Genomic DNA, 24,968 nt, shown 5'->3' on the forward strand with positions numbered 1-24,968 from the left:
CAACTGTATTATCCACACAGAAATCCGAGAAACATGGGACAATTATTAACCACACCAACAAAGGAGAACCATGTTCACTGATTACCAGGCTCCTGACTTATGAGAGGTGCATAAAGAATATCCTTTAGAATATTGAATTCCATAATTTATGACTAGTTGAATTAGTCTTGTATATTTTGAACTGTACTATTTTACTCCTGATTGTTTAGAATGTATCTTATTGCACAAGCATGAATGTCAAGTGCAAATTCAGGCATAACATGTAATGGTGGATATTTGTTTCGTTGGCAATTATAAAACATCTTTTTTTATGAATTATAAATTGAAAGCCCATATGTACAGTAACTTTAAAATAACTGTCAATAGAAGATTAAGAAAAAACAACAACACAGTAGATTTCAAATAATTATATACATTTATATAAATGAAAGATTGATAGGCTAGCAAAGACTAGATTAAAGCACAGGATAGATGAATGAGCAGAATTATATATATATACATACAATGAGATTTCAATGATATAGCAATAATACACACAATTTATATCTAAAATGAATTACTGCGAAAGGTCATCAGAAATGCAAAAACAGTTCATTTTAGACATAACAGTTCTGTCCTTATTTAACAATATACACATTAGAAAGAAACATGTCAATGATAAATAATCTAAAACGTCATTCTTTGCTTGAATGTCATTCATTATATCATACAGACATCATTTAAGGCACGTGCTATTCCATCTGTAATACTTCCGGTATCCTCCATTTTAAATCTCGCAAACATGCAGTGAGATTTCTGCTCCGGGTTACATACCGGTCTTTCTATTGCCTATGAAATTAAAGGCGATTGACAATCATTCAAAATTCTTTGAATCAATAGCTAGCCGTCATTTTCCCAGAATCGTGCATCAATCCTAAAGCAGCAGAGTGCTCACGTGACTTCATCCTTAAAGCAACGAGACTGTCGTCAACTGCACATCTCTCCATGGATGATGGTACTGTAACATAAATAAACAAACAAATTAAAAACGGTTATATATGAATGGAACTTTACCTCAAGACACATTTGTAAATAAAAATTCATCGAAGAACCCAATACTGCAAAATGAAATATATAATAGGAAAGGAACTAAACGTTTTTGTCGATATTAAAGTCATTTAATTAACATTAACTAAAATGAAACAACCGTAATTGAGAGGACTGTGACCATGAAAAGACAATCTATTGATACGTGGCTATTTGACAGTTTTAACAGCTTAGACGCCATAGCTGAAGTTGAGTGTTAGAATTTTTAAACAATTCAATGGTTTTGGTCAGCACATCTACATACACATTATACATGTTTGGACATATGAATAAAAAAAGAAGTTTGGTATCCGTCATCAAGACAGACAAAATGCAAAACACTTTGTGAACGGTTCACTACTTTTTTTTTTATTATAACTCGGTTGCAATAAGTTTATTTTACGTCAATATATACAAGAAGAATACAAGTTTACTTGTAGCCCCAACAAGCTTATATATTGTACAAGTTTATATGTTTTATTTTTGGATATCAAAATTTGTAACAAATAAATTTGTAATCCTGCAGTAAGGCAGAAGTGAAAATGAACTCAATGTTATTTGTTTTTCGTTATTTCTTTTGTACATAATTCAGGCTGTTGCATTTCTGTAGTTTGAATGGTTTTACATTTGTCATTTCGATGCCTTTTGAGGCTGAGTATGTGGTATGGTTTTTGCTCATTGTTGACGTGTGGTGACCGATGTCATTTTGTTCTTGTCGAGAGGTGTCTCATTGGCATGTCTTCTTATTTATATATCTATACATGATCTGCTAATGCTTCTCAACTCAGTCAACTGAAATACGAAAAGTGTAGATGTTTACCTCCAGCTATGTGAGAATTGTAGTACTTGGACATGTCTGGGTATGGATGAGGATAATGACCGGAAGTCGCTGCATATGGAAGGGAGCTAACTGTTGACGTCACTGGACTGTTCCAACTGTTTGTAAATGTTTCTGCATTGCTGTGAGCGGCCATGCTGTTTACCTAAAAACATAATAAAATATCCAAACTGTCCAAAATAATGCAATTCAAATCTTATTTTAACAAGATGTTTTGTGGTTACTCGAGATAACTTCTTGTAAAACATATATCAACGAAAACACATAAATTCATGCACAGCTTGCAACAAATTATATATAATACCCATAACAATTGTTTTTCCGTTATAAGCAGATATTTAGTAAAATGTATTTTACATATGTAAAAACAAAAGCTAAATCATTTACATTTATAATCCATTATATATTATTGACAGTGTATTAATTAGCTTATTTTTCTTTATTTATGATGATAAAGTGCAAATTCGTGATATAAAACTCTTTCTTAAATTTCTTACATTTCATAAAGCGATAAAAAAAAAAGTGCATATATATAGTATATATTAAGTATAGTTATTATGGATAATATGAAATATTGAATAATAATAATTTTGTACCTGTGATGTATGAGACAGGTAAGAGTCCATGATGCCAGCATAGGAGGGTTCTCCAGGTTTGAGGGTCTGGCTTAGTGACTGAAGTGATTGAGCAACTGTATTCCTGTGCCATAGACTATCTATACAAATGCACACAAATAAAAAAATATAAATATAATATTGAATACACATAAAAAACTAATTTCTTACTAACTGTCTAAATATTTGAAAAAGAATATTGTTCTTTTATGACATATGGATATGTAGCCTCAGGATAGGGGTGGTGTACATCTTCAACTGTTTCAACTCTACCACAATTTTTAAGTAGGTACGTGACAAGTCAGGCTATGACAACCATGAGTTGTTGGTAGTTGCTTGCCTTTATTTGGTAAAATAGTCGAATGTTTATGCAGGTGTAGTCTGTTGTCCTGTCCAATATAGTTGTGAAAACTCTTTTACTTTTTTCTGTGTTTTATTTCTGTTACATTCTGCACTTATCCAGCATATACAATTTTCTTGATTCAGTCTTAAAGTTTCATCCTGACACTACCTATACCTATTATAATTGGTTTATTCCTGAATATGCCATGAAATTTTTGCCATTGGACGTTAAACAAGAACTAACCAATTAATGAATATGTATCGAAAGGTAAAATAGTTACCTTGAGCTGTCGGGATTGGATAGGTTGAGGGGTCATGGAGCATGTAAGAGTGGTTTGGCATTCCACCGGGAACTTGTAGTAGACTGTTCAGGGCTGAGATCTGATTGCTGCCAACTTGTTTCCTCCATCTAGCTCTTCTGTTGCTGAACCAGACTTGTACACGGGCCTCCGTCAACTTAGTACGTTGGGCTAATTCCTCACGCGTATATATATCCGGATAATGAGTGCGTTCAAAAGCACGTTCCAATTCCTCCAATTGCTCCGCTGTGAAAGTAGTCCTACTACGTCGCTGTTTACGCTTCAGATGTAACCCTGGTTCCGATTCACAGTCAGATAACTCTGTAATAAACCAAAGAATTTTTATGGAACTATTTAATGATTTATATGAATGTAAAAATGTGTACCCATTGCATGTTGTTTACAAACAGAAAATTCTATCACCTTGAAATAGAAACCTTGGGCATTGATAATATATCATTTGTACTTTTTTAAATTAGTACTATTTCTTATATGTCACATAAAATATTTATGCATTTGACCTTTTAAATACAACAATGCGTTATCCACAAATATTATTAATATGACTAGTCTGTTGTATACACAAATAATGCATTTTTAATGCATTGAAAATATAATTCTTTTGGTGCTTATATTTATTAATGTACTGAAAGTATTTACAGAACAATAAGGAACATAAAATTTTATTTGTTTTTTCTAACTCATAGTGTTATGTCTTTACTTCGGTTCTTTCAATGTTGAAGCTTTTCATTTTATTTGTCATAATTGTATTATTAATCTGTTTTAAAAAGTCTTCAAATTTGGAAAAATATGGTTGTTTTTTACTTTTCTTTTGTGAACAGTTTGGCAATTTTGTTACATGACTGCATGGTGTTGTATTTTCACTGCATATAATGTTGCGGTTGTGTACAATAACTTCTGTCGATCGCGAGTGTGTCAACTTGCAAGCTCTCAATATCACGAAACATAAACAATAATTTTTTATACATAAATAAATAAAGAAATGTTGATCAGAACATGGAAGTAATATTTAGAATATTACTTCCATGATCAGAACATGGATATTTTTGCAGTTTTCGAAAAGTACCAAAAATTAGTCTAAGGTATCATTTTTTTATAATTGGTTGGTTTGTTATTAAGTGCTAAGAAAATAATGACACATACATATAAATGGATATGATGCGTTAGGAATCTTATTTTCGCAGAATTATCTTATAAACTAATTTAAACCAAACTTCTTTGAGATTCTTTAGATTTAAGGAACAAGCTAACTCGATGAAAAAATACCAAAACCTTTCTTTTAAACTTGACATTAAAAACTTCTACATTATATGTGGACCAGTCAAATATTGGACTGTTCTATTTAAAAATGATATTTTTGTCAATCGTTTTCCTACTGAGCAGTCATTTATAGATTGTATAATTGTTTTATATATAACAACGTGTAGAGAGTTATTATAAATAAGTTAAAGGACATCATAAGAAAAAACAAATTACATTCAAAAATGTCTTATTTGAATGCGCATGATTGCTTTTGTTTTGCTTTATTTGTTTTATTTGCAGACAGTGTTGCGACAAATATGATATACCGGAGTTTTGTTCTTAAATCTACTGCGTTAATGGCCAAGATTATGAAACAAACAGAATCCATGGTAAAAGGGAATCGATCGACCATACCCTTTTTTTCAAACAGAAGATGAAAATGTTACTTAACTATCATAAAATCGAACATAAACAACCTGTTATCATCCTCTAAAGCATAAATAATTGTCACATCAGTTTGAAATTAATAACTATTACATTTAATCACGATGAAACTGATTACAATAGATGAAACTGATTAGATAGAATATATAATTAACGTGAAGATTCCATTTAATATGCTGTAAATAATTTCAATGTTTTTCTTCATTAGCAAAAGAACACTACCTCTTCTAATTTTTCTGTTAAATAAATTCCATATTTCTTCTTATTAAGAGCTTACTTTTAATAATTCCGTATATTGAAGGAAATCTATATTAAAAGTGATTATTTTCTTGATCTAAAAGCATTTGAAATTGTAATTTGCAGTATCGGGGTCATTTAAGTCTACCCTAAAGAAAATGTTAAGATTAATCGGTTGAAGCGGAAGGATATCTGACGAGTCCCAGCGGGACAGCGTCTATCATAGAAAAATAAAAAGTAGCCGCAGCGTGAAAAAGTTCTTATTTGTATTGAAACACCGAGATTTCCAATTATTCACCACGAAATTGCTACCTTAATGGTGGAATTGACAAACAATCGCTTTATACACTCACCAGTGCTTAGAAACGCCTGAATTCAAGGAAAGAATTAGCCACGCTGAGAGCGAGGCGGTACGTCACCGTCAACAGTAAAACACGAAACGCTCAGATGGTGTTTTTTCTAGTGCATTAGTTTCACATCTTGCATCATATGTTGATATCCGTACAGAATTAATGATATCTAGTACAGCTTATCCTGCTTTGTAACATTGAATAGAAATTATTTTTGAAAGGACTTAGGGGGCCAATGTCCCCTGAAATTTGTTCACACGAGGGCAACTTATCGAAATTTGCATCTGTTCCAAAATTCACAGTAAGCAGCGAGATGTGTGTGGGTTTTTTTAATATTTCAAAACTGATATTCCAAAACTGATATTCTAGTTAATTTCGTGTGATTAGTGCCAACTGATAGTGCAAAAGTTCGGACAGATTTTGGCAAATTAAGTTATTCAAACTGCAGTTATAAAAATTATACGTTTCACCCAAACCATTTCTAAGTAAATCGTAGGTGATGCTAACGATTACCTTTTATGTATATATCTTTTTATAGAGATGTTGCCATCAAGAGTTAAAACTAACGAACTTATGTCAACTAAAAGGATGAAACACAGTGCGTCTTTACTGATTTGACCACAAAAATGTGCAGGACTGCAATCTACATACTTTCTATTGTGAAACAAATAAGAATCCGTTTATCGCATAACAATCTACGTGTGACATGCTTTCAGATGAAAAACATTTAAATGCAAATCTTTTGTTTGTTTTGTATAGTTTTTGTAAGTATGTAATATCTATGTACTTTTATGCAGTATTTATTGGTTAGCTGTATAAATATAAATTCCCTTCAAATAAAAATACTTATGAATTAACAGGACAATGTAATATTAAGTATAAAGTATATTATACTCTGATTATACCGTATGATTCATTGATTTCTGTTGTTAAGCGTGCAGCGACAAACATTCCATGTACTTGTACATTTTATTTTGAAAGAACGTGCAGCGACAAACATTTCATGTACATGTACATTTTATTTTGAAATAAATATAAAAAAGAAGACATTTTACGAAAAAACCACTCTTTTTATTTTTATTATTTTTTTAGGGGAAAGAGCTGCAGATGAAAGGTGTTTTAAATAAGTTGATGCATTTATAAAATTATGGGGCAGCGCAGTTTTTTTTAGACAAAATGTATTCAAAAGTAATAGTGGTGTATATACTAGAACATGATATCTAGATATCAAATACTATAATGATTAAATAATAACATTAAATTAACATTATTCATTTATCTTTTTTTCGTATTTGGATTAAAATGTGTGAAGCAGAGTGTATACTAATAAGTAAATAATATATAAATTATATAAATTCATAAACTATCGAATTGAATGTTTTGCATTATTTGCGCATTTCCAAAATTTTTATCAGTAGAGGTGAAAACCTAAATTTTAATTGTAAAAATACAACATATAGTATGTTGTTGGTATTAATTTTCTTATACTTTTACCAGTGAAATTATTTCGTTTAAGGTCAACATTGAATGTGAACGACGTGAAAAGAACAAATTTGGCTTTGTCGAACTTTAAGGTTACAATTCTGTCAACTCAAAACACTATCAACTGGCATAATAAAGTTGTTTTATAAATCTCGTTGTTGACAGCATGCCATGTTTCTGCTTTACAATGCAAGCTCTTTTGTGTTTAAGGTAAAATATTTAATTCTTAATGTTCCCATTTGCACGTATAATAGATCCTATCCACGGGAGAGAGACGGGAATAATATTGGTTATATTTTTTTGGAAAAATAAAATTGAAATGAAATTGAGATGTAGAATTGGTCATTAAGTTATCCGTGACAATTTGATTACAAAGCTGACCCTTGACAGTTCGATTCATTAAATTTCGTCAACCTAATGGGGATTAACGACCCAATTATCATGAGAAACTGACCGATGCTAAATGAAATCATGCCGAGACAAATTTAACCTAAAAAGCATATATGAAAATGAATTACAAACTTCTCCAATGGGAATTTTAAATATCTGAATGACCGAAAACATCGAAACCATTAGAAATTTGAAATGATATCTTGTACTTTTTAGCAAACCTTAATACCAGTATGTCACATTACAGGCAGTTTTATTTTTCTCGCTCCCGCTGTTTAAAAATGATTATTATTTGTATGTTTAAAAAATATATTTTTTTTATATCACTTGTTCTGTTGTTCAATCAAATTTCAAGTTCATTTTTCCCAATGGTCTTTCTTTTCAGTTTTAATATCTTCATACTATAACCACACTATTTATCTATTATAGAGTATTGAATAGGCTGTTTCATTTCAGAAAGAAAAGATTGAAAGATTTAATTAATTAATATGAATGCTGAATTTAAGTTTTGAACAGTGAAATGTCATTCAATGCGATTCGATTTAATTCAAAATCTTTTAGTTGTAATGTGATTTCCTCCTTTAATCTTAAATAAACTGCAATTATTTATATAATCGTTAAACCAATATTTTAATTACATTTTAGTTTTGTTGTATCTGAAATTATTTCCGCAATCTTTCTAACTATAAATGTTATCTCAGATAGTAATCCTACAATTAACGTGAAAACAAAATTTTATGATACCATCCAAAATGTTCGGTAGAGATGTCGCAAATCGCAATTTTCTATAAATTATCACATCTAAGAAAAGACTTCTAAATGATGACACGAAAGATTCATTTAATTAAGAAAATATCCCAGTTTATTCTATTGTCATAATGTGTTATTAAACTAATTATCTTCTCTATACCTGACGTAATCGAGCAGACCGCCAGCCATTTTACAAGCTATTGGATTTATGATAGAGCTAAGATAAACAACAGCTCGTTAAGGTGGGAGGTTATTGAATCAGCCTCCAGCTCTGTACAATTTCTACAATATGTCTTTAACTCAGCATGGTGGTGTTTCTTAAGTATTGTAATAAGTTTTGTATTTGAAATTAAGATGTTTTATACAAAATTAAAAAGGAAGATTATGTATGTTTCACTTCTTTGATCTTTATCAAAAATTAAAATTGTAGTTTTTGCTGAAGTAATTAATATTTGAAATCAGTATTGTCACAGAAATCGTTACATGACATTAAAACACATCATTTTTACAAAATTATGTCCAATATATAAATTTAAAAATAAAATTTAAGAGTGGAATGCACATAACATATAAACTTATAACCAAATAAATGATATAGTCGCAATTTTTGTAAATTTCTATTGTAATTAAACAAAAAAAATGATGTCATAAATCATTAAAATTCCGTTATTTCCCCCAAAAATCTTTCTGTGTTAATATATATTTCTTGAAACTGTACAGTGATGTTGTTTTTCTGTTCACATACGTAATTTACTATAGATCATAAGATGAACATATTGTATAATGAGAAACAAATGAAAAGAATAATTAGATGAATATATGTAGGGTTTCCTTTTAGATCTTCGAGTATTCGGGGAATAAGGGAGTGATAAAAGCTATTCCTCTGATCAGATTTCACAGATTTTCAGACTGATAGTTCTATGGTCAATACTGGCCAAAATTGACCACACATTGGTACGAAGTAATGACCATTTTATCAAAGATCTTTCTGTAATAATTATTTGTTTGAAGATTTCACATCCGTTTAACGTTTAATGGTCTGGGATGGAGGTGTAAGATTTTAACGGTACAGTCTGATAATTAATTGATCATTGTCTGGAGAAAACGTAGACTCAAAACCATAGAGGGTCGCTTGTCTTTTGAAATTGCGAAAACCATTATGAAGTCAGGAAACGAACAGTATTTGAAGGCAATAAAACATCTTAATTTAATTCAGAAACGACTTAATCATTTAAGTGAAAGGTGGGGATATATTTATTTTATTTCTGTGAACAGAAGCCTTGAATACTTTACTGATGAAAGATTTTGTTTTGAAACTAGAATATGAAGAGGAAAAAAATAAAAGCGTTTACAGGAAACTTGCAAAAAAGGGCAATTCGTTCTAATAGAAATGTGAAAAATAGAAATGTCCATTCTCAGTTGAAAACTTGTATTTTCAAATTTTCAGAAATAAAAGAAATGATATCAAACATAAAAGAGCAAGTGCAATACTTAACGCATGATGGTACGCGTGGATAAGAGCTTTCAAACTTTTACTAAACTCTCTCAAGCTGACTTAAACCAATTCGCAAAAAATCAGATACAAAACAAAGAATATTTTTTTCTGAATTATGTAATTATAAGAAAGATATTCTGTGTTCTCGCAGTTATGGTACTGTTTCATTTGTATGCTGAATTTAACTTGTTTGAATTCGTTAGCCATTAGTTAATTGAAAACAATTTATAACAATTCATGTATGAGAAATCAGTTTTCAGCTTCATGGAAAATTGTCATGTATACAGATGGGTAATGACAATTAAACATTTAAGTGTGTTGATTTCCGTGACGTCAATTGGGGAACAATTTTACGGTAACGTCCCATGCCTCGAGTTTTAACAGCTAAATTAAATAAGATAGGAAGGACCATATTGCTGGCAACATTTGTAGAAAATTGATTAGAATCCAAGCCTGTTTTGACAATTTGCTCCCATCCATAAATTTATACCTTGAAAATTGATTTTCTTAACTTGTTCAACATTTCAAGATAAAGACACGGTAACTTCCAGGGCGAATTTTCAATTTTTCATTTGTTTTGGGTTACTTTTTTTTAATTTTGGACATTATTCTTCAAAGTATTTATATATATTATTTTTAATTTCTTGTTATAAAACGAATACATTGTAGCAACAGTTTAAAAGTATTTTTGCTCAAAGAATTAAAGAAAGTTAGGAATTGAAGTTCTTGACGGTAAATAAAATATACATATTATGTTTAGAGGTAAAAAAAAAAAAAAAGACACAAAAGGTTTTGATAAACCTCATCTAATTGTTGCATAGGTCTTACATTAAAGATTTGATATAATTGTTCATTTGTTTATATTTTGACTATTTAGTAAATGCGTCCATAAACGTATAATATTTTAAACATCTGGCAGTACCTCAAGTGTGCCTTAGTTAAAAGATAATTATTCTTAGAAATTATAGTTTCAAACTATTTTTTTTTCTTTTTTTTTTTTCTGAAATATGATAACTGAAAATATGACGTTTGCTAACAAGAAAAAGCTGCAACGTAGAAGTCCCGTTGATAATTTATCAAACATTTCAAGTAGATATTTTAATTGTTTTTAGTCCACAACACTTAACCCATGGAAGTATTTTATACATAGAAATAGTCCAAACACACCATGTTTAAAATACAGAAAAATCGGAGACTATAGTCTTTCGGTACAAAAATATTACAACTCATCACAATTTAGACCAATTTCTTTTTGTCACTTTTTTCATTTTACTTTAACAATAATTTCCTCTCAGATAACTATAACTTTGTAATAGTTTGCACGGGAAAAGGGACACAAAGCATTTGAAAATGAAAAGTATATTTTGCGGACCTAATGTTTAACAAATATTTTGTATTTTCCCCAATATATTCCGTTACTTCGTGTGCTTTTTCATACATGCTTTCATATGTAAAAGATAAAAAAAACAAGTCCAACCGCCGTTAATAAGCAATCTTGTTTCATAATATTAAAAACAAATATAAGCTCCACTAAAATAAATTGGTCGTCTGAGCCGAAGATTGGCATTGAAGCTAAATACGAAAAGTTTTAAGACAAAGTTTAATTTACGAAGAAATAATATTACAATCAAAATTCCGTAATTTAATTGAAGAAATATGGTTATTTTACATCATTCAAAACTACGTCTTATGCAGCGAATAAATTGTATCTACAATATGAAATATTAATTTCACTTTCTCACGAAAATTGATATAAAATTGTCATCTTAAACTCATTTAATTTTTATCTAAACTCTCATATTTTAGTATTTTTTTTTTTTTTGCTATGAAACAAGATGAAAGAAAATGTCTATTTTTTACCAAAGAAGATATTGAAAACTCGTTCAATTGGAAGATACGGAAACATATTGGTTGTAAAATGTTGCATTTTAAAATGTTCATTTAACATTCGTCAATAATCAGCATACAAAAACATTTAAAAGAAATAAAATTTAATAGTAAATGTTGAAGTTTTAAAAGTATTTAAATGACCATTTCTCGATGTCGAGCCGGTTTGACGCACACAGTATATCAGTGTTTCGTTGGAAATTGTTCGGGTCGTTTTGAGCTTTATTTACACGTAAAATCAATCATTATGAATTGTGAGGCAATTAAATTCTCGTTTCTGACTCCAAAGGACCCATAATAGGTTGTTTTATCTTTGGAGTGTCGAAAATTTATTACGGATACCGTATTGTCGGTTTCAACACCTACTTCGTTTTTATTTTGTTTTCCTAATTGTTAAAAAAGGATTTGATACAGAGTTTCAATTATATTGCCCTTAGAATTACATCAAGCTGATCACAATCAAATTTGGTATGTCATAGAAAATGCAAAGTATTATAAAATGACAAGGGTCGTTCTATAATCTCTGATATTATCCCGTACGCATCTTTTTAAGTCGGAAAAATGGCGTGGTTGCTGCAATAGCTTTCCCATTACGAAACGACTGCATAAAAAGATTTTGTCAATGGATCGGAAAATTTATGTTAATCACGGATAAATCGTCGAGGAATTGCGATTGTAAACTGCACGATTTAGTTTTAAGTATTATTAGTAAAACGTCGTTATCGTAAAGTGTTCATAATTGGCAAATGAACGGTTGCTCGGAAGTGTGCATTTCTTGTTACATTACCTCTCTATATCTCCGTAATTACAAATCAAATGCATTGTTGCAATTTCAGAGCTCCCCTAAAAGATGAAGGGTAACGCAGCGAAAATGAACCGAATTCCTCTTGTTCACAGCACTCGTATTTTCTGGACTGACTAGTTGATGTACATCGATGGCATCTCATTGTAATAACTTGGCGTTCCAACCTTATTTTTTAGTTAACAAAATATCCTTTGTTGAAGAATGATAACAAAGTTTGCTTACGTTTGTTTTAAAATTAAATGACTTAAATTTGTTTCTTATTTCTTATATTTATATATTCATTGCAAAGATGGAATAGTTGAGCTTTAGACAATATTCTTAAAATGAAGAGTATTAAATAGATAATGCGTTGCTCATCAATCCGTTTATTAAGAAGATAATATAGCATATATATCCGACTTAAGTAAATAAATTTTGTTTCAAACTGCAATGTTTATGTTAACTCCAGGTTCACCAGTATGAACCCTAAAACGTTAGGATATTAGTTACTTTTCTTATAATATCTTTTATGTCTATAATTTAATGTTTAGTGCTATTCAAAACATTGGTTTTAAGTCAGTCCAGTATATGCTGTTCAGTAGCTTTTCAGACAATTCAGTGTGGTGTTGTTTTTTTACTTCTAAAAATGCTTAACCAAAGACTTCACAGATCTTAATTGTCTGAAAACAATCAGGGAAAATTAAGAAATGTAGATATGTCTGAAAATTGACCGAAAGACAGACTTTATAATGCATTATTGAATCTTTAAAAGAGTTGTTCAAATAAAAATAACTGTTGCAATTCAAAATTAGTTTTCTCATTGTTGAAGTCCACATATATACGTATTGCTTATATCAATAACATTGGTTATCTAATTGGAAATCATACCACATCCTTATTTTAATATTACTATATGAGCTGCAAAAAATATTTAACTAGACAACAGAGTGCTCTCAAGTTAAGATGGTCAACATAAATCTGCAAGTTCAAAATATTTGACTATAAGATCCTTTGGATCTTTGAATTGAAAGTGGTCTATCTGATGAAGCTTGTCAGATACCCAGCGAGATGTGGGTTTCATAAGTTTACTGGAGATTTACTATTGCTCCCAATAATATGAATACAAACACGCAATAAAGTTAAAGACCCGAGATATAGTTACTTTAATATGCCGGTATTACAAAAAAGATGACAAAAAAATGCTGACCACAGAGAGAATAAAATTAACAGGATTCACATTGCTCAGCCTAGCACTGCAGGGGTAGGAACAATTAAAACAAAATCTGCTTCGTGAAATACATGTAATGAGATCGAAATGTGATTTAAATTATTGTGTCCATTTCTAACCCAGTTATGTTTTAAAAACAAAAGGCATTTGTACCACTACTAGTCGGAACCTCGAATAAAAAAAAAGGAATTCTCGTACGAGGCCAATAGATTGTAGATATATCTGTATAGGTAGCTATTTATATTTTCCTCAATTATCTTATTCCTATAATATAAATGTTATCTCGAGAGGGTAAATTTGAGAATCAATTTGTTTCTGTTTTTCCTTGCATTTTATTTATGGTACATAACAAAAGTTACAATGTCAAAATCGGAGGCATCCTCTGGTATACGTTCAAAACTTTACACCCTACGAATGATAACAACCAAAATTGCTTCAATCTGACCCTATGCTTTTATATGTACAACAGAAGCTTTTCAAACATTCTAAACTCAATTTCATTTCTTCATAATGTTTTACAAAAAAAAATGACTTTTGAAACGATAGGTTGCAATTATACAAAATTATATACAAACATAGTGCTGACAAATTCGAGATGATTATCAAATATGTGCAATAAAATATCCTTTTCGCACGACAATATCTGAACTAAAGAAAATGCTCATTAGAAAAGAAAAAAACAGAACAGTAAAAGAGACAAGAATAATTCCATGATTTTTAGGGTTATATACGTCGAATATTCGCCCGTTTTATGGTAATAAACTGGTACTTACCCTCATCAGAACCTTTCTTGTCATCCCCTCGTAGTATCCCGTCTATACTGTGATTCTGTCTAATTTCCTCTTTTTTCTCCATTTCTTCCTCGTCGCAACTTAAGTCGCCTTCTTCCTCCGAATCAGTTCTGTGAAATTTACTGCGGAGCACTCGACTTATGGAACTTACACTCGGAACTGTGGTTCTGTCACATATATTATCTTTGATCAATCTGTCTCTAATTTCCCAACTAAAAATACCAGGATTCTCTCTCTTGTAATCTTCAATTCTCTTCTCTGCTTCCGGTGTGGCCACCCTTGGTTTACTGCCACCGATGACACCAGGTCTGATGCTGCCGGTCTCTTGATATCGCTGCAGGATTTTACTGACACAACCATGGGACACTCGGAGTTGTCGACTAATTGTACATGGCCTCACGCCTTGGGATGCTAACTCTACAATTTGTAATCGTATATGATTTGGCAAAGGTCGACCATTGATAAAGACGCCACCCAACTGATTTACTCTGCCTTGACCTAAACATATATAATAACAACAATAATAATATAATGTCGTTATAAAAAATGAAAAATTAAACTTCATACATTTGTGTCTGATATAAAACATGTAAAAACAAGTTAACATATAAGTTTGTGAATTATTTATATGCATGCTATGAAAAAGGTTGAAACTATAGATAGATTCGTGCTTGATGCCAGGCTTTCAATCTCACATATGTATTGGATAGATTGATTGATTGATTGTTGTTTAACGTCCAGTTCAGTTCCATTCACAACAGGGTTATTTTGGCAACTAGAGCACAAGTAAAAATGTATTTTGTATCATTTTATTCATAATTCCTTTTAAACTTTTGTAAGATGTTATTTTTCATTGTAAAAATACATTATTAATCATATTATTATTTTATTATTATTATTATTATTATTATTATTATTATTATTATTATTATTATTATTATTATTATTATTATTATTATTATTAAATATTTAGTAGGCGAGTGGATAAAAACTGTCACACGTGAAAAGCTGAACAATCTGTTGGAAAGCACACACAGTATATATGCATTTGTGGTAGCGTACATTTCCTTAAAACCTTTGATAGTTTACAAATTTCCCATGTATATGCTAAATATATTGCATGTCGGGATATAGTTTTAATGCCTCAAAGGAGTAATTTGGAGTTAGAGCGAAAATATTCCTTTTTGATGGTTATAATTCGATTTATAAATCAATTTGAATACGTTGCTGTTTTACCAAATGCGTTTATTAACAATCATTTTAATAAAAAATAAATTAATTTCCCTTCAAAATTGATTTAACTATTATTAAATTAAGTATTAGAGTAAATGAAATGACAAAATGACTAAAGCAAAGTTAATCCTCTTATATAAACGAAATGATATAACAAAACGTCCCCGCCTTCTCATCGATTCTGTTTTCATCTTAAAACTTCTGTATCATTTACGGGACGGAGTGGATAATTTCTTCATTTTCCGGGATCAATTTTGTTCCGAGGTCTCTCGCACCCTATAATCCGCGTAACAGCTTGATAGAGCTAATTTCTAAATAAGACACAGTATTAATACTAACATAGAACCTTAATTATCCTAGAAAATTACTTATTTATCGAATATTGAATTGTGTGCTCAAAACTACTTGAAAATAAGTCTACGCTGAAGTGGGTTTTCTGTTAAAACATGGCAAATCTGTTTGTTACTTGTTCATTTCAAATACGGCACGTGTAAGCAGCAAATTAATACGGCTAAAAGTCAATTTGAAAAACGTGTTACACGTGTAGAATACAAGTTAATTCGGCCACTGGGAAATTACACACGAGTTTCGGACATTATTCTTTTCCGGACAAGAGGGTATTTCTGATGAAAGGAAATTTGATATTCTGCCTTGGTCAGTTAGCTTTTATTCATATCGCTCACAGTCAATTTTGACAGGTTTCAGATACATTGATATGTATTTGAAACATAATTTTCTAGTTTTAAAGTCGTGTTTTTTTGGTAAAAAACCCCTATCAAATCTTTCTTTTTAATCTGAAACGCATACACACTATATATCTGAACCCGTTGCAAACACCATATAAACACTTTATTTTCACCCTAATCTTTCGATGAAGTTCTTTAGTAGAAGTCAAAATGTTAAAGATACAGAACTAATTTAAAGCGATTGCCTTAAAGTAAATTTGCCATGGTTGTCTGTTTAAAAAAGTATATATATGCACATGACGTGGTACCGCAAAGTAGACAAATGAATAAATATAAAGAATAATAAATGCAGCGCTTATGTAAATCTTAAAATCACAACAATACAATGGAAACAAATGTTTTGCGACTTGATACTTTTGTTCAACTTGCGCAATTTTATTTTCAATGAAACTAACGCTTTAAATTTTCTTTGTTACCACTGAGGAAAACCTCAAATAAACCAATAAATGCCTTAATTTACATGCATATTGACCTCCTAACAATAGAACATGCATACAGGAAACGTTTTATAAATCTAAGTTTTTATTTTCCTTTTACTTTGGTGTAAATCGAGTGACAAATTTATAAGATAAACATGATAAATGCACAAAATTACAATAAAAATTGCATCGTCTGAAAATCCGTTTTTTTTTTTTTTTTTAGTTTTCTCACGCGATTCGCGCGTTTCACTTAGAGTTTCTCTGTATTAATATTTTGTACGGCTTATAATATACAAATCAAGAAACATATATTGTAAAAAAAAAATCCCTTTCTTCAGCTTTTTCTTAGCTTTTAAAAAAAAATTAATTCAATTCTTTACCATTCGGTATTGTTGCTGTAAGAATTCTATTGATATTTTTTGTACGATGCCATCATCAACTGATTGCCTATTTATTTATCAAATCGGAGTTTTACGCTCCTCTGTTTATTGCTACTTAACATTCAATTATCAATTATACAAGTTAATTAACAAGTTGTTTTCATCATGGGACATTAAATAACACGAAACAGGAGGAGGCGAGTTTAAATAACAATATTAGATAAAATAAGATTTTACTTAAATGACACACCTATACTTCATTTGGAATCCTATACAATCTGTGCTATGGTATTTATAAAAGGTTTTTTTTTCTTGTCGGGTTTTTTCTTTTGTATTTTCTATATTGTAAATGTTTAATATACCTATCATTATATTGAATTTACCAATAATGGAAATAAAAAATATCTATCTATCAAAATGTATCTTTATATTCATTGATATATCCATACAAAGGAATATTGTATTTGTTACATATATGTTTTCATTCATCTAGACGAGGTAATGAATATATTTATTTTGACGATAGTATAGAAATATAACTTAAATCAGACATTAGAAAAACAAAATATTTACTTTTTGAATGATAATCTTCAGGAAAAATTTCTATGTAAATTTATCAATTTTAATCTATCGTTTTGAAGTTTATATATATATATATAGATAAAAGTGATGCAGTATCAATTGAGAAATTGATTTTTATCATTTAAATTAATATTTCGGAAATAGAAAGTTTGAGATAGTTTAAAGCAAGTCACAAAAGGCAACGTATTGTAGTTTAAAAGTATAGAAAGTAAAGCAAATTGTAATTTCGTGTAAGTAATGGATACTTCTTTCTACTTTTAGGCACTGCCAACCCTATAAAAAGGAAATGCTTCAACCCCAAAATAAAAATTTTCCTGCACGACAAATAAATGTAATTGACCAAATTATATTGTATTTACATTATACATGATATATACAACATATGTCCATTCTTTATTAAAAGAACCGCAACTTTCAGTTTAAGTTGGAATTTGATTCAGTTTTTAAGCTACGCGCTTAATAACTGAATCAAATTAATTTTCTTGTACATTCCTACCTTTTATTAAGGCTTCGGCTTCCATGCGGCAATACTCCATAACGAATGTACTTGTTCACACTCGAAATTTGTAACTAGTGTGACGGTCTAAAATAAGTTGTGATCATGAATACTTCTTTTAGTTAATGTATGCAAATTTATTCATAGAGTAGTAAGATTGAAACAATTGACACTTGCCTGGTCAGTTTATCATAGAGTATCTATTACAGGGTTATATCAGTTACAATTATTTTATGCTGATCTAATCGGTAATTAGGCTAGACCAATTACACGAAATCGCTGAAGACCAAACTAGAACTTCAAAGACAGATTCAGGTGGACCAAACGTGGTCGAGGGAATTGTTTTATTAAGAGAGTACGAAGTTTGCTCTTGATTAGATTTTAATCGACGGTTTCTCCATAAGGTTTTCATGTACATATCAAAGTTACAAAGTTTCCGAACTGTTTAATCCATATGGTTAAAATAGTAAGGTTCTTCCCCATGTGTTAAAGTTAGGAAAATCAAAGGAATTAGATAAATACCGTTGAACAATATATTTTGATTAATGTAGCAAATATAAATCTTTTCTTATTTACCGGCATTTCAGTGCAAAGATGGTTATATACAAGATTTTTTTATACCAGTAATGTGATTGCACGCATAAACAGTACTTCTATGATACATATACCTAAAGCCAAACCAAACCTCAAAAGGACTAATTTATTAAAGTAGTTTTGCAAACAAAATTTTTCAAAATTTTCAAAATTCTTGAAATCTATTTTTTTTTTATTATTATAGTCTCATCCCATGCAATGTATTCAAGCAGAAACATATGTTTATATATGTCTCTGATTTTATTATGCTGTTGAATTTAGAATTCAAACTTAGTGAATTTTTTTGAATCTATAATTGTTTTTTTAATGATAAGTTGGAAATAGTTGAGTTTTCCTGATCACGGAAAATTTAGAAAAGCGCACAGCGCTTCGGACTCACGAAATTTATAAAGCGTTAGTTTCTTTACAAAGCATTAAATTAAATACAGCTTAGTATGCCCACCAGAACCTAAACATATACTAGATCATCACGTAAATTAGTCCGTCAGGTTCACAATTACAACAAAACTAATGTTTAATTTCACAGATAATATACAATATAATTTATTGTTTTACTTTTCAAAGGTTTTGTTTTGATAAGAAATGTTTATTTCCATATAAATCGTATCGTACCTTGACGGGAGACCATACACAAATTAAACAGGGTGTATTTCCGTGTGTAAATCACGTAGATTACAAATTAGCCGTGACGAACCATAAACTTACCAAAGTTACCCTAAACAAAGTGCTTTTAGCTGAAATAAGTATAAATACCTTCCATATGTAGACCCGGCATCAATCCCAAAGCAGCTAGATGATATGAAAACATGTTGTTCAGCATCTTATTGGGGTACATTGGTTAAAAAACGTCCACTATTTCAACTATATTGTCAGCCAATTTAGTCCAAATGAATTGTTACAAATTTATATAAAAGTTGTTTTCTAACTTTTTAAATAATATTTCTCAATTTCTCCTATTCTGGTCCACGTGCGAAAATGTCAGTTTCAGAAGTTGTAAAAAATCAAAATAACGGAATGACTCCTTATAATTATAAATATTTGAGCGTGGAACTAATATTTTATGGCAGTTATGATCATTTCGCCTGATGATAATAAACCATGGAGAAACGGGACAAAGGTTTTTAACATATATATCTGACAATTACGAAGTAATTTTTTATTTGAAACTTGTGGTTGGATAAAACCTCATCACGTGGGAAAGATGAAAAGTATTTTAATCAATTGGCGCAAAAACTAATTTGTTTCACTTATCAGACTTTGAAAAAGCTTCAGGTAAAGTAAGGACATCAGTGGGCGTGGCAAACAGGTAAATGATATTATCGACCAATTATGATCGTCGTGCTAATATTTACTTTTCAATTTCATCTATAAAGGGGCGGAGACGAAAAAGGGAATTTGCTGTCATACTGGCTTGGCGGGATGGCTTTATGGTTAAAGATCAAATGTTTAAATAAACACATTGATTTGGAAGAATGATGTGCCCTCCTTTTCATTAATTTGATTAATAAAGATGCACCCAATAACGCGACGGTTCAGAACGGCGGTCACCCGCAAAAACCAAACTCAGTGACACTAAATTTTTATTAAAATCAATTGATATCATTTTATTTCATTAAATCTGTCTATGATCTGGATATACTTCTTATATAAAGCAACTGACAACTGTTGCATAACTGAATAACATGTCAATTTCATTTTTTTATTTATAGATCTTTTTCACATCTACATGTCTATGTATTTAATATCTATATCATTTGATGTACAGTTAACTGTTGTTTGCAATAATTTGTATCCTAAAGACTTTATCAGTTTTCTATACTGAAAACGGAAAAGGTTGCCATTCAAGTGAACAAATATACGCCTTTCGTCAGATTGGAAAAAAAACGAAAATAAAAGGGTTGAAAGGAACAACGTTTTTTTTGTTTACATAAGTCCGACAAAAAATCTAATATATTTTTTTTTAGAATTGTTACATAAAGACTGAATTTACACGAAATAATATATTGAGCGACGTAAATGTAATGTATTTCATAAGATTTATATAATGAAGAGCATGAGTAAAGAAGGAGTTTATTCAAGTTCAAACTTTTAGAGGGAACAAGCCCTGCTGACTGAAGTCAACATTTTTTTCAGACTATTAACATCCTATCCTGAGACTAGTATTATAAAGACTAACCTGTTTGAGTAGTCTAACTTTCGGACAAAATAAAAGACATACATTGTCTTAGAAGACTTTCTTTTACGACATGTTCATAGACATTTTCTATTTGACATTCAAATATAATAGACTAGCAGTACAATAAGCCATTAGTAACCAATAACTAACAATTATACAAAAAGTACAAAAATAGTAGCCTTAATGTGTAATAGATATACAAGAGATAGTCATAATAATCATATCAACACAGAATGAATTCAAAAGGTCTTCTGACTTTTAAAAGTCCTAGAGTCTATGGGATTTGTTGACTCCCTTTCAGCAAGGACGTATGTTAGTTATACGTCCTTGCTTTCAGACATTCGTGGCTCTATGTTATAACACATTCTCAACTGAAACCTAAATTATACCATTGCAATTAATTTGGTTTTTTTTTTACCAAGTGAATACTATCAAAAAATAATAGAAAAAATCATAAAATTGAAAAAAACATCTCTGAATATTTCTTCTATCAGTTTTATTTAAATTCGCGTTTTTTTTTTTTACATGCTTGGAAACAGATAATTGGCTTCTTTGGTGGAAAAAAATGTACGAAAATGTCTCAACTCCCTGTGCTGTAGTCTTAAACTCCTATTTATATTTTTTACATCGCGACTGTCGAGTAAAATTTACTCAAGTATTTTAAAGAAGAAAGTTCTTCAGAATAAATTTTAAATTATAACAGAAAATTATTAATAAATGAAAAAACTTCAAAACATATTGAAACGTTTTCGAGAAAAAAAATCTTTTCTTTTGTGCGTATAGATGGTTAAAATGTCTTTTCAAACGAATAAAAACAAAGATTTATATTTAAAATAATTTTGATAATGACTAACAAAATATAGTACGGCCGAGTACATTTAAGCGCCTTTATAGGAAATTTAAACGAGAACAAAATGGACGTTTCTGCGTCAAAGTATAACAAATTTTAGCGCAAGATGATATAACCCCTTTGATCGAAAATTGAATTTATCAATACCAATTTTAGGGTAAATATAAAATAGAAAATATGAAACTAACAGGAATATTAATGTTTACATTTAATGTTTTCTATCAAGAACCGAGTAAAAATGTAATACGTCATATTTTCGTATTGATAACAAACTGTTACAAGCGTTATTTAAATTTACATTGTCATGTTGTATATTTGATACTAGATTATTTTGAAGTTAATCTAGTCAATTCTTCAATATGATCTCGGAAGATGTGTTTTCAAGTATATATATTTCTCTCTGAAGGAATGAGGTAGTGTACAGAAATATAGAATATAATGTGATTTCAAAATATTAATTTGTATAGACCTAGAAAGGATATTAAGGTCATTTTGACTTATCGGTAACATGCGTTTTTACTTTCAAATGTATAATATCTTGTATAATAGTGAGACCAATCAATTGCATATTTTGCACATAATTATGATTTTGTATAGAAGAGGCTGCACATAACTATATTTACTAGCGAGTAGGATATTTTTATTTACATGTATTTAGTTATTGTAAAATTTTCAAAAAAGAATGGTCGCTTTACACGAATAACCAAAAAATAAACCAATAGAAACAGAATACATCACAGTTAGGTATGGATAAGCATTAAACAATCCTATCGATTTCAAATTTTACATTTCTTTAAAAACGGATTGATTAATTATATTTTTCTGATGAAATGCAACTACATTTAAACGAATAAAGCATTTATAAATTAGATTTATATGAATTGCATTAGAAAAATTGAAAGCAGTTGTGATAAAATAAATTCGTTTATTGTAAATTCTGATAAACATTTATAAGAAAACTTTACTGTTTTTTTCCAATCACATTTTCTAATAAAAATCATTTTATTTTACATTCTGGATTTTTTTTTAATTTTATTTAAATTGAGGACATGTTTATTCGGCAATGCAACGGCACTTATATCGCAGAGTGTATCTGATTTTTGACAAGTGCCTGCCAATTAAACAGAACCCCCTACCCCGCTACGCTGAATTGCTAATATGTTTATCAACTTAAAATAAAACTAACAGTTACAGCAATAACAATATCAATATTGATTAGTGTTGCATTGAACATAACACATTGATGTTCATATTTTATACGCCTATAAATTGGAAGAATTGGTTTTAAAATCAAATGCCTTTTAAGTGGGTAATTTTAACCGAGTCTTCTTTAATAATAAATGTGAAAAAAAGGAAGATGAAGGGCCAAAATGCACTGTGTTTACTGGGTCAAATTATGAAAGATGTCAACCCGACTCGACATTGACTGTAAAGAGTCTATATCACACTCAATTGTTGTATCACACTTTTACACATTACCATACTAGCAAATAGAAATTAATCACAATATACTTTCGTTGAGGCATTTTCATTTTTGAAACAAAATTTCAAATTTCTATTAATTTGGGTCACAATTTGCATCTGATGACATCGCTTACCAAAAAAATTTTTTTTTGTATGTATAGCTTTACTTGAACTTACAACATAATGTTAGTGTTGGTTAACGATATAATCCTCATATAGTTGTCCCAAATCTTTCAAAATTTCGTTTTTTTACTATCTCCAGTATAATTTGATGGCATGTTATCTATAACATTATTGTTACAGTCTTAAAGTACACACATTGGGCTGTGATTCTATGAAGTAAAGATTGGACATCTTTTTGAAAATGGCTCATGTATGAAATCGGCCCGACTTCAATTTTTAGACAAATGTATAAACAAACTACGAAACAAACTTAATAGAGACCGTATCTGATTTTTGTTTTTAAATTTAATGTATCCCTGTTTACATTGTCCATTAGCACCAATATGTTCTTGTGGATAGAAGATAGTCCAATGCTGTATTCCTATATATATATATATATATAAATTCTTTCCTTTTTGTATGGTTTAGAGGAGTATTGGGGTTGTTTACTCGGGCTTATTACATTTGCGCGTATTTGGAGATTACAAATGTTTACGTTTGCTTTTGATTACATTTGCACGCATTCATTTTACTAATAGCACAGGCAAAAGTAAAGATGATTCATAAAATATTTGGCTAAAGATATTATGAATTTTGAACATATTTGTAAATTTACATCACATATTTTCCATATCAAATTTCAAAAGTAAATAAAGTAACCATTAGAAATCCCACAATTGATTAGAACATACATGTAAATCAATTGAGAATATTTCAGAGTAAATATTTATTCCGCATTTTACTGAATAGTGATCGCTTTCCTAAAGCCTTAAGTTTTTAAAGATATATCAAAGCAAAAACATGGAGTTTGTTTGTCATAAACCAATAGAAATCGTTAGTGTACAATGGATTTGCTTTCTGTATCGACAAAACACATAAGACAAGGATATTTAACGGCGATGCTCTGTATATAATTGCAAAGTATTTTACCAGGGGCCGTGTCAATGAAAGTATCCTAGGTCTTAGGACATTACTTAGGATGGTCTTAGGACGTGTCTGAGACATGTCTTGGGATGTAAAACAAAGCTATCTTAGGACAGTCCTAACCTAACACATTTATTAAATTGAATCAAATATGTAGAGAATTCAATGACATATATTCTATTGTATTTCATTATATGTGTAAAGGGAGGGAAGATGACTCTTTTATGGAAAACAATTTACGCAAAATAAAAGTTTTAGCGTAATACTAGTAGTACGTATTATACATGATAAAAAAAATATATATAAATGAATTTCATACTTCAACAAAACAAAATAGTCGTACAACTTTGTTAACAATACGATATTCGTGCTTCAATTTAATGTAAGAATGTAAATTAATTTTGTTTTTGGGTCCACTCGATTTCATTACATGTACTGTACTGAAAAAAAAAATTATGAAAAAGAAGTATTTTTTTCCCACATTCAAATAAACATTGCACCGTTTGGTTAGGGAGTATTTTTTAAGATTAAATTTGTCTACAAATTAAAAATAATGTAACACAATTAAATTTTTAACAAATATTGAAAAAAAAAATGTTTAATTGGCTCAATTCTTATAACATTATAATAGTTTAAGAATGTATAATTAGATATAGGAAGATGTGGTGTGAGTATTAGTATAT

At 29.8% G+C, this 24,968-nt stretch overlaps 1 protein-coding gene across 2 annotated transcripts; it reads right to left on the bottom strand.

The window, feature by feature from the left end:
• Positions 1–396: 396 nt before the first annotated feature.
• On the bottom strand, positions 397–19,804 carry LOC143056422 (paired box protein Pax-7-like). Of its 2 annotated transcripts, none has more exons than XM_076229508.1 (6): positions 19,463–19,804; positions 14,242–14,757; positions 3,141–3,479; positions 2,500–2,618; positions 1,886–2,048; positions 397–997 (listed from the first exon to the last, which is right to left on the bottom strand). In XM_076229508.1, exons 1-6 carry the CDS (start codon positions 19,542–19,544, stop codon positions 873–875), a joined length of 1,344 nt encoding a protein of 447 aa, XP_076085623.1. In that variant the 5' UTR covers positions 19,545–19,804; the 3' UTR covers positions 397–872. The 2 variants fall into 2 exon arrangements, with proteins under 2 accessions (XP_076085623.1, XP_076085624.1); XM_076229509.1 differs by lacking the exon at positions 19,463–19,804 and adding an exon at positions 18,116–18,217.
• Positions 19,805–24,968: the final 5,164 nt, after the last annotated feature.

This window comes from Mytilus galloprovincialis, chromosome 13 (genome assembly GCF_965363235.1).
Source record: "Mytilus galloprovincialis chromosome 13, xbMytGall1.hap1.1, whole genome shotgun sequence".
Classification (NCBI taxonomy): Eukaryota; Metazoa; Mollusca; class Bivalvia; order Mytilida; family Mytilidae; genus Mytilus; species Mytilus galloprovincialis.

Bases quoted from the DNA above. Each gene is read 5' to 3' on its own strand.
- LOC143056422 (XM_076229508.1), bottom strand. From the start codon at position 19,544: ATGTACCCCAATAAGATGCTGAACAACATGTTTTCATATCATCTAGCT. The intron at 14,758-19,462 runs GTATTTATACTT...ATATATGTTTAG, and splicing joins GCCGGGTCTACATATGGAAG to GTCAAGGCAGAGTAAATCAG. The intron at 2,049-2,499 runs GTACAAAATTAT...TTATGTTTTTAG, and splicing joins ACCTGTCTCATACATCACAG to GTAAACAGCATGGCCGCTCA.